The following is a 13,978-nucleotide window of genomic DNA, read 5'->3' on the forward strand; positions in this document are numbered from 1 at the left end:
AAGCACAAAGGTTGTGAAGCATTTCGTGGATGTTTCTGTGCTGCTCATTAACATCCTATCTCTGCTTATAGCTGAAATAGGCTCTGGCCTTGTAACTCGGCAATGGAGAAGAGGCTTTAACCTGCTGTCGTCAGGGTTTGTTTGCAGCTCTGGAGTCATGTCTCTCGAGATGGGAGAATATATTAGGAGGGAGAGAGCAATCTTCAGCTATTTAACTTGAACTGAATCTGATGGGGCTGAGGAGTCAGATCCACAAAAGCAGGTGATCTAGAAATCTGAACGTTTTAACACCTTTTGGCCTTTGTGGTCTCAGCAGTGAGGACTCCTGCTATTGCAAGGAAAGGGTCAGAATTCCTGTCCCAGCTGACATACTATTTTCTGCAGCTCACGCAAGCCTTCTTGCTCCAGTCTTGTCTACCTAATGTCAGACAAATCTGATCACTGTTTAGGTAAGATCATCAGAAAGATTTTTCTTAGTTGAGAAACGTATCATTCAGTCGCTTCACCTTGTGGCAGGATTACCAGCAGACTATGTGTTTTCTTGTGTTGTAAGATCAGTTTATAGAAGAAATAGCCTCCATTTTTCTGCTAAATAGCTGCACTTCAGGATCATCTTTAAGTCCTTTCCATCCTTTTTATCTATTGCCAGTAAAATGAGCTCTGCATCCGTATACCCTGTGGACTCACAACTCTAGATCTACAAAGGATTTGTGTCTGTCCTGCAGTTGCATTTTCTGTAATGTATGGTTCTTGAATGCACCTTTTACGTGGCTTATTCCACAGCCCATCATTCTGACTTAATTATTCTCTGTTTCCTATATTCCCATTGGACAGGGGTGTTATTGCTGTATCATCTAAGTGTTCTGGTTGAATTCCTGTTTGAAAACTCTGCCCTTGTTCAGAGTGTTTGTGAACACTGATTACAGGAGTTACAGTCCAAGGACATGGTACTGGAAAATACTAATTCTGTTGTTTCTCTTCTAGCACTTGATAATGTCTGTAGCTGGCCCTAGTTTAACCAGTTGAGGGTGATTTGCAGTGCTTGGGTTATTTTGCAGTTTCTGGATGGCAAGTTTGAGCAGTCCTGTGGTAGCTTTAGTATTTCATATGACCGGAGGTGCCTCCAGAGTTTTCAGGGTATTTGGAAGGCTTCTGTTTTCTCCTGAACCATCATCTCAGAGCACAGCTTTGTCTCAAACAAATTCACATGCTGTATGCCTGGTGCAGACCTGTTGGTGTGGGGGGCATGGTCTTGAGTTGTTGGGGTTTTTTGGTAGTTGATTCCCATTTGGGTAAAATGCTTAGTGCTCGCAGTGCCTTGATATGTGGTATTGATTGTCGCACCTGAAGGTGGCTTGTTCTGCAAAGCGAGTACCCTGAAAGTTGTCTGTTACTGCTATTAGACAGGACAAGACCCAGAAATCTGAAAGCCAGCTTGCTTCACTGCAGCTTGCCCAGTAGTGCAGTTGCCTTAGTTTTTCTCCCTAGGCCCTGATATCTGCCATGAGAGTCCTTACCTTCTGTTCCATGTCCTGAATGTGGTGGGATGAGGCAATGCTGAAGACTATTTTTTTTCCTCTTCTTAAAGAAATGCAAAGCAAGCAGGGGGATCTGTGACCTCAAAAGCAATTTTCAGTTCGTTCAGATAATTTTGTAAATGAGCTGTTCTTCCTAGAGTTCAAAGGAAAAAAATATTACTCAGCTAAAACTGTCAGAAGAGTAGAAGGTGTGTTACTGTTTTTTGTGTGGTGCTCCAAAGTGGCACCCCACAGGGGTTATCCTGCTATCTAAACAAATAAAAAATAATCCCCCACAATGCTTATGGTACCGTTTAGAGAAAAGGGTTGTTCCATAGTTGCAGCTCCTGCTCACATCATATGGTGGCAGTGCTTTGAATCTGTCTGAACCTTACAGACCTGCACAGGCAAGGAACTGTGGTGCCTGTTGCCCGATTTTTCTGATTTTGAGGCACGAAACATAGGCTTTCTGTATCCTTCCAAAATAACTATCTAAGGTGTCAGAGGTGTCTTTCAGACTAAATACACAAAATCCGATTCTGTTTGTTCTCTAAAACTGTATTCACACCTAGAGGTATCTGGGTTGTACTGTTACTTCTAATAATAGGACAAACATTTTTGTCTACTGAGGGAAATGCAGCGACCTTGGTACCTGCCCCAACTGTGTGCCCACATTACTGAAATAGGGAATGCTGATTTGCATGACACGACTCCTTTCTCTTTATAACACATTGTTCTGTAGTTGTTATCAACAGGTAGAAGGAATTTTGAGAGGTTTAGCTCATCCAAATGGTTGCAGCTTTCTCATCGCCGTGTATCCAGCACTGTGGTGGTTCTGTGTGTGTGTTGTGCTTGCTGTTTCCTAATTTCCTGGTTGCTGCTCATTAGGAAATGGCCAACCTCTGCCAAATGAAAAGCCCTCAGATGCACAAGGAATGTTCAGCTCTGAAAAAGAGAGGTTAGAAGTGTGCGATTGCTGAAGCAGTGTATTAGCTGTGGCATATAAATAAAAGGGTAAAGAAAAACAGGAGTGACTCATTCTCCTGTTGTTGTAGCAAAGGTGTTGGTGCTGTTCCAACCTTTCCTTTTTTTTATCCTCAAAAGTGGAGGAGCACCTGCTTGCTGCAGTTACCAGGCCAGTTGTGCTGCTGCCCTTGCCTAGGGCCCTGCTGAGTCCTCCCGCTGGGAGAGAGGCCTTTCTTGGGGTAGAATTCAGTAATTCAGCCATTCCTAGGTGTTAAATTGCCAGGGATCTCTCGTTACTACTTCAGCAGCATCAGTGGGGACTGAACTCAGGAATGGTTGTCTTAAGTTTAGTAGAAATCTGTCATGGTATAGAGGCAGTTTCTTCAAAATGGGACGTGATTTATTGTTCCAGAAATTAGCTAACTTTCAAAGATTTTTTATTTTATTTTTTTTTTAAATAAGACCAAGTGGATTTTTTTCAACTTCACCTTTCCTCAAGTATGTTTGGCAGATTTCCCATACAAGAAAAATTTGCCATAGTTTACAGCCATGTGCATCTTCCTAGCCTGTCCACTTTTTCTTCCATTGATGGTCTTATCCCTGTTGACTCCAGAAGCTGGTGCCTTGGGCCATTGTATCTCTGTTGTTTTACTTTTCCTGTTTGTTCTGTAACAAACCTTCTCTTCCAACTGAATTATGCATTCAGGTGAGTCACGCTGCACAATCACATGTAGTGTTCGGAGAAGATAATAGATATGTGACCATTTTTCCATAGGAGTCAGACCTTCCAATTAGCAGTTTGAGTTGTGCATGATATCAGACTCAGTACTGCATGAAAAATGTGCAAACCCAAAACACGGTCAAGGTGAAATAAACACTTCCAGCTGGCCAGCACTGAAAGCAGGGATGATTCTCATTTTCACTGCATCTGTTTCATTGTTTAAAAAAAATAAATCTGATGCATTGTCAAACCTCTTTTTAATTTATTTTGTGGCTGTTGGTATATGTACACGGATTCTGCTAGCATCTGGAAGTCCTGACAACACAAAAATGTAGAGGTTTCTCTTGGAGATTTTAGCCCTCGATCTGTTCTCAGTGCCACTGACCTCCCTCTGAGGTACAATTAGCTCCAGGACTGCTCACTTAGGACATGCCCTGTGTTAGAAAGCCAAACATTACATTATCTTTTCTCTCATGTCTTAGCAGATAGCTAAACAAATGGCTGTCCTTATAGAGCTAAGCCTTGATAAAATTATGTACTAGTATTTGTTTGCACCCAACTAGAATATTGAAGAGTTTCTCAACAGTTTCACCACCCACTAAGGGTATCATGTTCCTCTTCTTTAAGCTCTTTGGGATGGAAACTGCTCTTTGTAACACACAAGGTTATATGTTGTCAGTGCTAAGTTATGGGAAGTGTTAGTGTTAATTTGAAGTGTTTCTCTGGGGTGGTGTGCCGAGTTGCTCTAAAGCGTTGTGCAGTAAAATGACAGGGCTGAATCCTGAAGGCAGCCCTGCTCCATCTGCGCTTGAGCACCGTTCATCTTGGAGAAAGAAATGAGAGCTCTTTATTGATTCCCCGAGAGATTCAGGGAGATGCCTGAAAATACTACCACAATAAATAATTTTGAGATGTGCTGGAAGGGTGTAGGTAGGTTTGCTTTCTCTGTTATTAGTAGGGTAAATGGAAATGGGCAATTTGTTGTTCAGATTCTCTTAACAAATGAGGGTGATGAGCCATGAGGCCTTGGTTTTTACAGCTCTGAGTACTTACGAAGTGCATCATCCTGGTCCTTGGCAGTTAATAGTTGCATCGCTCAGCTTAAAAGCTTTTTTATTTTTGCTTGAAATACCTGACATTCATCAAGTGACCTGAGGCATTCTCTGAGCCTTAGTCACTTAAAACACCAGGGCCCTTTGACTGCTGCAATGCATCTTCATTGCACGGTTGCATTTGTTAAAACACAGTGTTTTGGAGCCCTGACTGCATGCTGCATCTTCTTCCTCTCTGTTTTGCTGTAGAGTCGGCAAGCAATTGAGGAAAGCTAGCTAATGTCTACAGCTTTGAAGAGCAGAAGCTGACACGCACTGTGCAGCTGAGGCCCAGTGACAGCATAGGACTGAACGCAAAGATTCGGGTGCTGTGTTAAAGCAGCGTGCACTGCATCTCGTGTTACTTGCTTTAACGCCGCGTGTGCTAGGGGTGCGCGTGTGTACTGGCAAATACAGAAATCGATATTCCTTAGACATATGATGTTCGGGGGAAAGGAAGAATGGATTATGGTCTCTTCCCACCGCCGTGACGCTGCATCCTGGAGGTACACAGGTAACTACTTCTGGGGCCTGTTGCATGCTTATTGCCTGCCCTGCAGTTGCCCGGCACTTGGAAAGCCTGGCTTTGGTTATAACATATGGGGGAATCAGTTGGGGGATGTTAAATGGATGAATGTGCTTGGGACAAAAATAACTGTATTAAACATGTTGCAGGATCTCTGGCTCGGGGAGTCAGTAACCATAAGGCAGGAAGAAGGAATGTCTTGGAAACAATGTGTGCCTGGAGGATTTACAGCAATGCACATCCTTCAGGATAAGAACCACCAGGCAGCAGAAAAGTTTGGATTGATCTTGTTAAGCCAAATACTCCATTTTAGATGTCTGAATCTGTGGGGTTATTGCTTGGCTGCTTCCCCCGAGCGATCGGGGCTGGCTGTGTACGCTCCTGCTTACTTTCTGGCTCTGCCATCTTGAGTGCGCCGAGCACAGCGTGCGTTTCCTCAATTTTCTGAAATGGGAACTGTCAGCGTGGCGAAGTCAAACTCTGTTGAACTAAACCTGCCTAGAGCTTATTGCAGCCCTTGGATGTAAAGAGCGTTGCTTAAGCAACCGTGTAATACAAGATCAATTCCACAGCCATCCCCTGGGGACTCCTTTTAGGTAGCTGTTACTTTCCTTGTAGTATTTATCATTTTAAAGATGATCACACATTGTTTATCTTCACCATGGGGAAAACACTGAACAGTGACGAGTTTTATTTGTAGCTTGTAGTATAAATTAGATTGATAGGTTGGGGGTTTTTTTCCACATTTTGAGCTTCACAGCTACTCTCAGTGGACAAGCATCTGAGGCCAAGATTGTACAAAGTCAGTGCCATATATGGAGGAAAACTCACTTCTCCGTGTTTGATATTATTAAAAAATAAGCAATAACATGATGCAAACTTCATATGAGGCTGATGGATAGGCAATTCCTGCTCAGGACTATGCAGCCTGCGGTGGAGAGAGCTTTACTCCATGCTGGGCTCCGGTGGAAAGGAGTCTCCCAACTCTCTGTAGGTTGTCGGTCTGTAGCAAAACTTCCCTTGGAGCTTGTTGCTCTTGAGGGGGAAGGGGAGTGGAAGTTTTGCTAATCATTTGTCGAGTTTGCTGATTTCTGATAAATATTTACCTTCCCTTGTTGAAAAACACTTCTACCGCATACAATGGTGTTGGGAGTCAATTGTAGGATGTGTTGCATTATCCTCCAGTGCTTTGTAGTGTAGGAACTTCAGTTTGGGGAGATTAATCAAACATATGATACTGGTTTGGGATTTTTTTTCCTGTGGACACAAACTTAATTCAACTTCTGTTTGCAAAAAAAATTGTCTAAGGCTTGTAGACAGTGACATAATAAGATGTCGTGCCTGGAAGCTGGATTTAGAAGAACACTGAGATAGGATGCAGATTTCCATTAATAGGCATTAATTGCCACACTTATTGGAGGAAAAAGCGTAGGCATTGTTTGGGTCTTGGCTTCAAAGGGGAAAAAAAATGTGTGTGCACACAGGACAAAAAGTGAAGTGATCGTTGTCTATGCCGTGCTTGGAGTCGAGAGGTGGTTATGTGAAAAATTCAGTGGCAGTTTAGGCTTTTCGGTATGTATTTAAGACACATCCTCCAAGCTGGGAGATAGCCGGTGTTTCAGGTTGTCATTTAGCCTTTGCAGTGCAATGTATGAGAGAAATTGGACCATGTGGGGTTTTTTTTGTTACTGCATAAAATACTTTGGGTGTACAAGTAGGTGTTAATAGAATATGGTATGTGCAACTGTAGAAAAATCCTGGGATTTCAGTGCCATCATGTGAGGAGCAGATAAGAGCAATTCGGAAGGCTGGGAGCCTGTGCAGGAGGAGGTGTTTGACACTTGGGGCTGTCTCCTGTGACTCAGCAGTTCTCCTAAAATGCCATCCCAGCCGCTGGGGTGCCCCCCTGGATGCAGAGTCCCCATCGGCTCCCCTGCTACCCTGAGCCCTCATCAACGTCTCCTTGCCTTCCCTAGGTGCAAAGGATGGGTTTCTTCTTTTTACAAAGAGTTTTTGGAGCTGTTCATTCTCAAAGGAGCCATGAACACAAGTTTTGGTTAGTTGTAATTGTCTTCAGTGGTGTGTTCCTTCTCGGCTCACCGGACGCATACCTTTCCGTCCTGTAAGGCAGTCCATGCATGCAGCACTAGTGGGATGCCAGAATGTCTCCCTGTTTTAACTACTCTGCTGTCTCATGCTTTAGTCCTTATCTAGAACATACAGAGGACTTGCCCTCCATAATCGTTACACTAAATGGTATTTTTTTATCTTGGTTAAAAGAGTAGGTATTGCCCAGTGTTTGTAGTGAAATTATCTGCACCTACTTGCTACCCCTAATGCCTGAACATCTCTGACTGTTGAAGCTGGGTGCTGGAGTAAGGCTAGCCTGATTTCTACCCCGTCAGCAGAGAGGAGGGGAGCTCCATTGCCCTCATGGCAATATTAAAATGTGCTGAAAACTTAATGTTGCAAACCTGGAATGCAGTGTCAGGGCAGCTTAACTGTTCTGCCTGTCTGTGTGAGGCATAATCGAGTTAGGGCACAAGAGGAGAAAAGGAATCTGTTGGTGAGACAACCCTAAAAATTATTCCTAAACGTTTTTCATCAGAGAAATTTATTTGGTTGGATTACAGCTTATCATGAATGTTGTTTTTGGATATTTGAGCACATTAAATTAAAACATAAAATGACCATTCACAAATGTAAAATAATGGATGAAAACTCCCAAGTTGGGACATCAGCTTTCCCTTTGAGGTGCCCTCATGGGCTTTGCTGCTGTGCCCCAAAATACTCTCCATCCTGCAGCCCCCTCTGCAGCTGCGTATCTGGGGATACCGTGAGGAAGAATTATTGAGTGAACTTCAACTTGAGAATTGTCTGGACAGGGACACTTGGGACAGCTAACACTGCACAGTAAGAGACAGGGTATTAAAAATACATTTAAAAGCTAGTGCAGATGCTTGGCTTAATCTAATGTGAATAGAGTGCACGTTTATTCCCATTGAGTTGCTGGATTCACACTCCTGGATAATTTGGACCAGCTTTTCCATGTGTGTGATTTTTTTTTTTTTTTCCCCCCTCCACAGGAAAACTGTGCTTTAATGACCGCAGTGTCATTAATGGGGCATTTAACGGTGATCTTATGTGCTGTATCTCTTGGGCAGCAGACAGGCTATTTGGTTGGCCTGGTTGGCTTTTTGGAGTTGTTTTGTTTGAATCCTGGAGGTCGTGTGTTTCCTCTGGCTCCGAGGGAGTTAACTGTAATCTGCAAGAAGGCTGGCACAGATCGCACACTGTGCACAAACAAGGGTGTTTGTCATGGTGAGTGTCGCACAAAAGGAGCCATGGTTATTGCCACCATGCGACTCACAAAAAGTCGCAGGGAATTGGTGTTTCTCAGAGGTGTGAAGAAAACTGACTGTAGGGAAACCCCATTCCTGAGTTTCTTGAAGAATTAATGCACGGTGATGTAAAACTTGTAAAAAAATAAGTAGTTTTTTTCTAAAATTGTAAACTACAATTATTTGTAGAGCAATCAATCAGCATTCCGGATCAGCGTTCAGTGCTTTGGTGTGGGACCATGGGCTGCAATGCATCACTGTCCCACCGGCATGGTGGAGCCAGGTTGAGCCGCTTCCCAAGGATTCGGTCCATTGTACACATGTGGACTGAGTGGTCATGGTAGCTTTTCAAATTGATAAATGGTCGCAGGGATTTTGGAGGTCTGGGGGAAATGGTGTTTTGTCCTTGGGCTGAAGATGATACACATAAGCAGGCACCTTCCTGTATGTAGACTCTGCCAACTGATTTTAAGTAACTGAAAGTGGATTTGTTATAAGAAATGACAGGTGCTGACCAATGCTTAACTGCAGTCAGTATGGCTTATAATAGTTTATGGTTAATAATGGTTTATATTAATCTTAGATTTTTGAGGATTTTCTGTGCAGAGCTTAAGTCTTTGGATTTTGCTTTTCTCAAAAACAAAACTGTATTTTGAACGGCTGTCTGGCATTTGGCAAAGTTCTGTAATTTCTCTGAAGTAATGAAGCTGTCAGGGCAACGTTTTCCATGAAGTTGCTGTTTGGAAAAAAAAAAAAAATCAGAGCTCTGGAGTATGGTACAAGGTAAGAGAATTTTTGCAGAGGGTACCCCTCTGTGTTTCTTCTAACAGTATGTTATCTGATGATCATCTTGGCAACAGAGCATCAGAACCTTCTGTGTGCTTTTGGTGTGGAATTGCTGCGCTTGTGTATAAGAAAGCTTTCAGCTGTGTGCTGATGTGGTACTTGAATCTGTCGGCTGACCCTGTCGTAACTCAGCTTTTGCATAACAATCTGTCCTCCAAAAATAAATTAGACGACTGATGCTATCCTCTTTTTTACAAATGCACAAAAGCACAAAAGTTATGGTATGCTTGTAATGATTTACCCCTGGAAACTTAGAATGTAGCCCTAAAGCAGTTGAAAATACCTGCTTATTAATCTAGCAGTAAGAACCTGAGGGAGTATTTATATCCATCTGTGAAGCCACTTTTTAACTAGGACACCTAAGATTTCACTGGGGGAAACCATCTGCCTGGATCACAGTTTATGGCAAATATTTTCCAGTTGTTTGAGCACACAGAATCTGCCCGGTAGTTTTATTTCCCTTCAAACGTGTTCACAGAGACACCGCTCAAAGGCATCCATCCTATTCTTCATTTTCTCTGTTCTGCTTTAGGTATTTTTGGCATGTGTAATGTGGAAGATTTAATGTGAGATCTTTCCAGCATCCTGGGATGCTGAAGTCTGTTATGGTGCCCTGCAAAGGGAATATAAACTAAGTTTGTGAGGATTTGACACTGTGTGACATAAAAGCTAGACGTGAGGATGGTTTTTTTGCTATTTAAAATGGGTAGGTTAGGATTATCGCCATTACAGCACAAGGTGTGTGAGGTTTTCCAGACCTCATCAGCCACGTGGTACGGTGCATTCAGGCTGGGTCAGCGCTGACCCTGGGAGTGGGTGCCTGAGTTTGGGTAAAAATTGGTGAAAGTGGGAAGACAATGTGGTACTTTGTCAGGTATAAGAGGTAGCTGTGAAATTTCTCTACAGGTAATTTGGTAGGTTAAATGCATTTAGTTGATGGAAGAACAAACTACGAGTTGGAGCGTTTTCCTTCCTTTGCACAAACAGTAAAATTATCTATGTGTGTATGTATACGTATATATAACCTGGGTAAAACTTCTGCATAACTGAACTGTTAAACCTCTCATTACTAATTGATTTGTTTTCCTGTATTCCAGAGCCTAGCCCAGCTAGAGAACCTGTGCAAGCAGCTGTATGAGACCACAGACACTGCGACACGGCTCCAGGCAGAGAAAGCCTTGGTTGAGTTCACCAACAGTCCAGACTGCCTGAGCAAGTGCCAGCTTCTTCTAGAAAGAGGGAGTGTATGTAAAACAATATAATTGTCCAAAATGTATGTTGGTATTTTGGGCATTGATAAGGGAAATAGCCCCAAGGTCCGGTATGCAGTCTTTATATTCCATATCCAGTATGATCTCACGTTATCTCAATTTGTGGGCAGCCTGTGCCAAAAAAAGCATTGGCTCTGATGGCTAATTATGCTGCTGCAGGGGTTACTACAAAGGGTTGTCAATTCTAATGTCTTGTGGGCCTCGCTGCATTCTTCACAGACTACCACCCAGACATGTCAAGCTTTAAGTTGAAAACATTATTATGGCAGTGGTATTTCATAGACTGTGGGAACCACTGCCTTCTCTATAGGCTTTGGGGAGAAAATGGTGTGTGCATAGAGGTTCATAGGGGATAAAACCAGCAGTGTTTCTTCTGGAATGTTTCCTTGGAAAATTGCCCCTGCTATAGTGTTGTCTTAATAATCCAGCAGTTCAAAACAGGGAAAATTAGATCATGTGCTTTAGAATTAGTGTTACAGAAAGGATGTAAAATACGCCAGCAGTAAGTCTTGCCTGACTTTTTTAGCGTTCTTTTTAAGTGGCCATTTGGTTTTTACTTTCTATCAGCACAAATAATGTTTAAAATGGCTTTGCCACATGATCTTGGAAGATTTGACTTGCAGCAGAATGTGCATCCAGCTTTCATATCTATCAGATTGGAGCCTTGTTCACAAAAATAGGAAACATTAGACAGCCTGTTTGTTGTAAAGAGTAACTCCTCTAGGAGGAGGAGGAGGTGGTGGTGAAGGGAGGGGGAGAAGAGTGACACTTAACAGGCTTAGCAAACTTACACAAAGCAAATTATTTAACTTTTTAAATTTGAAGTCCAGTGAATTCAAAACAAACTGATTTGAAGCTCCTCTGATGGGAGCTAGTAACTGGTTTACCTGAGGACAAATAATTTTTTATTTTTTTTTAAAGAAAAGTTCCTAAAGCCTAGTTTCATTCTCTGTGTGTGATCCATTGCCTCTCTGACTCTTGCCAGAGGGTTTTTTGTTCAGTCCGGGATCTGATTCACTTTGTACCTGACTGTCCTTGGGGATGTTGGAATGAATAGGTTTCCTGCATCTTGGATACTAGGCTTTCTACAGTGCTATATGTTACAGAAATTAGCATGCAAAATGCTTGTCATCTCCCTGGCTGTAATTTATGGAATCGGGTGCAGCCAGGGGTTTTAGGTGGTTGAATGCCATCATTTGTGTCCCTGAATTAGATTACAGTTTAGTAGTCTGTGTGCTGTTCTGTAAGAAATAAATTTTAACCTGTATTTAGTAATCAAGCGGAAGTTGTAAGTACTTCTTAATGTATAGTAACGTACTCCTATGGCTCAGAGGACTAATTGTCTTTTTCAGGCATGGCGTTTAAGGTAACTTCAAGCAGTTTGACTATGTTTGCAGTTTTATTCCTGCCTTCAGTGGCAGTTCTGTTGTCTTCCGCTCTTTAAAAGCTTTTCCTTTCTTTCTTAAACACTTTCTTCAAGTATTTGGTTTACTTTAGTGTCTATAAAAACATAGCATAAATGCTGTGTAGAGTATTTAGACTTACCAATTAAATTAATGCTTTAAACTTGAATTTCCAGAGAGCAATTACCTTAAAATCCAGCATTGCTGCTTGATCTTCTGAAGTGTGCAGTAAACTTCTGTTTGTGGTTTGTTGTTTGTTGTTTTTTTTCTTTACAGTCATCCTACTCCCAGTTATTGGCAGCTACATGCCTTACAAAACTCGTGTCACGCACAAACAACCCTTTACCATTGGAACAACGAATAGATATTCGTAAGTACAAGACTTAATTTTTTCTAACCAAACTAACGTGAATGCTTGTTGTGTGGACTGTCATCCACAGGTGGGAGGTTTTCTGCAAGCTACTGTGCTTTACAGTTTGGGCATCCTAAGGTACAGGATGCCCAAAAGGCAAAGAAATGTTTCTCTTAGCTGGCATTTTCACCTTTATCATTAGCTAACAGAGTTCAAGGCTAAATGTACAGAATTTTTCCAGATAGAAGGGAATGACAACTTGGTGGGCTTCTGAATAAACCAGTTGCATTTTATAAATTTCTTTTGGAGTATAAAATATGCGTGGTGCTTGCCTCTTCTGAGGATGTGGTTTCAAAACTGAAAATCCTTTATGGGTCTCTGAAATACTGTTTAGAGTATTTCTTAAGGGAACAATCAGTCTGTCACAGTCCTCTTTCCTGGAGAATGGCTGATACTTCCTTTCCTCCAAGGAAGGAGTCTGAATGCCATTCAGTCTGCTTTCTTTTCTACAAGTGATGTGGTAGATGATCATCCCCGAGGAAAGGTCTTTAAATATTTTCAGCTTTTCTTGCTATTTACATGTGCTTACAGAGGATTGGACTTAATCTGATAATACAAAAAAGTTAGGCTTGTGGGGAGGAACTCTCACATATCTCTAACCACTTCCCAGATCTGTTCCACAGCTTTAGTATGTTAAAGGCACAAGTAAAAGGTCAACATTTGTATCTAAACCACTACTGTGCTGATATTTTTTTAACAGCTTTTGGAAAGATGCTTTTTCCTATCAGTGTTTCCATCTCAGTTCCATCTGCCAAGTTTTTGTCTACAGATACCCCTCTTCTGTGTGTTTCAGGGAACTATGTGCTTAACTACCTTGCCACTAGGCCAAAGTTGGCAACGTTTGTCACACAAGCACTAATCCAGTTATATGCCAGGATCACAAAGTTGGGCTGGTTTGACTGTCAGAAGGATGAATATGTCTTCAGGAACGTGATCACAGATGTCACAAGGTTTTTACAGGTCAGCTTTTTTGTAAGATGAATACACACCTTGTGGGATTTGAAAGTCCATGCATTTTCAGTTATTGTTTTTCACTTTGGTATCCTCTGTCTAGTCTTTCACCTGTGAATAGTGACTGCCAAGGCTAAGCAGCTGCCAACTGGCAGGACAGGTCAGTTTTTATAATTAAAAGTTTGGTGGAGCAGGGATTTACCTCTGGAAACTGCTACCATTAGTATTTGGTGGTGAGACACATCTTTAGCATTCCAGTTGCACAATTCTTCTTTCAAGCTCTGAAGCTTAAATACACCATGCCGATTAGTGCAAAATGGTAAACGTGGGCTTATTGTCTATGAGGGAAATATGTGCCGTGTTTGACTTGCTTTCATTCACTGCAAGGGTGATATATCCATGGAAGTCAGGTTTGATATTTCGCTAAGTTATCATAGCAAAATGTAGCTTAAAACTAGTGTGTTACACAAACGTTATTGTTAACAATTTTCTTTAGAAGTCCTGACTGTTGTTTCATAAATGCACATGCTGTCACCACAGTACAGGGTTTCATTTCCAACCCAAAAGACTGTTTAGTAGAAAGGTTGCATTATTATCAACAGCTGTTTCCAAACTGAAACTTCCTCCCAGAGAGATCAGTAAATCCTGTAACACTATGAATACTGATTTATTTGCTCTGAAGTTTGTTGCAAAATCAAGAGTTGGAGGAAGACAGTAGAAGAAATCAAAATGACCAGAAGCTCTTCCCAGTGTGGAAGAGGAGATGTAATGTGTACAGGGCTTTTAATTCTGGAGTGGTAGAGTGTGGGCATTCAGAAAACAGGCTAACTACTATTATTTTAGGCATTTACTGGTATCTGCAGTGAAGTAAGATCTAGAAGGTGTTAAGTAATTTAAAGATTATGTTCCTTTCTGGGCTGGTAACTATGTCCC

At 41.9% G+C, this 13,978-nt stretch overlaps 1 protein-coding gene across 2 annotated transcripts in view; it reads left to right on the forward strand.

Moving 5' to 3' along the window:
• The window catches only part of XPO7 (exportin 7), a 50,010-nt gene that overhangs the window by 7,372 nt on the left and 28,660 nt on the right, over window positions 1–13,978 (forward strand). For both annotated transcript variants that reach the window (XM_075043503.1, XM_075043504.1), the window contains exons 2-4: window positions 10,106–10,252; window positions 11,959–12,052; window positions 12,888–13,054. In XM_075043503.1, the coding sequence (XP_074899604.1) occupies window positions 10,106–10,252; window positions 11,959–12,052; window positions 12,888–13,054 (408 nt within the window). The remainder of the gene's footprint in view (window positions 1–10,105; window positions 10,253–11,958; window positions 12,053–12,887; window positions 13,055–13,978) is intronic.

This window comes from Buteo buteo, chromosome 12 (assembly GCF_964188355.1).
Source record: "Buteo buteo chromosome 12, bButBut1.hap1.1, whole genome shotgun sequence".
In the NCBI taxonomy this organism is placed as follows: domain Eukaryota; kingdom Metazoa; phylum Chordata; class Aves; order Accipitriformes; family Accipitridae; genus Buteo; species Buteo buteo.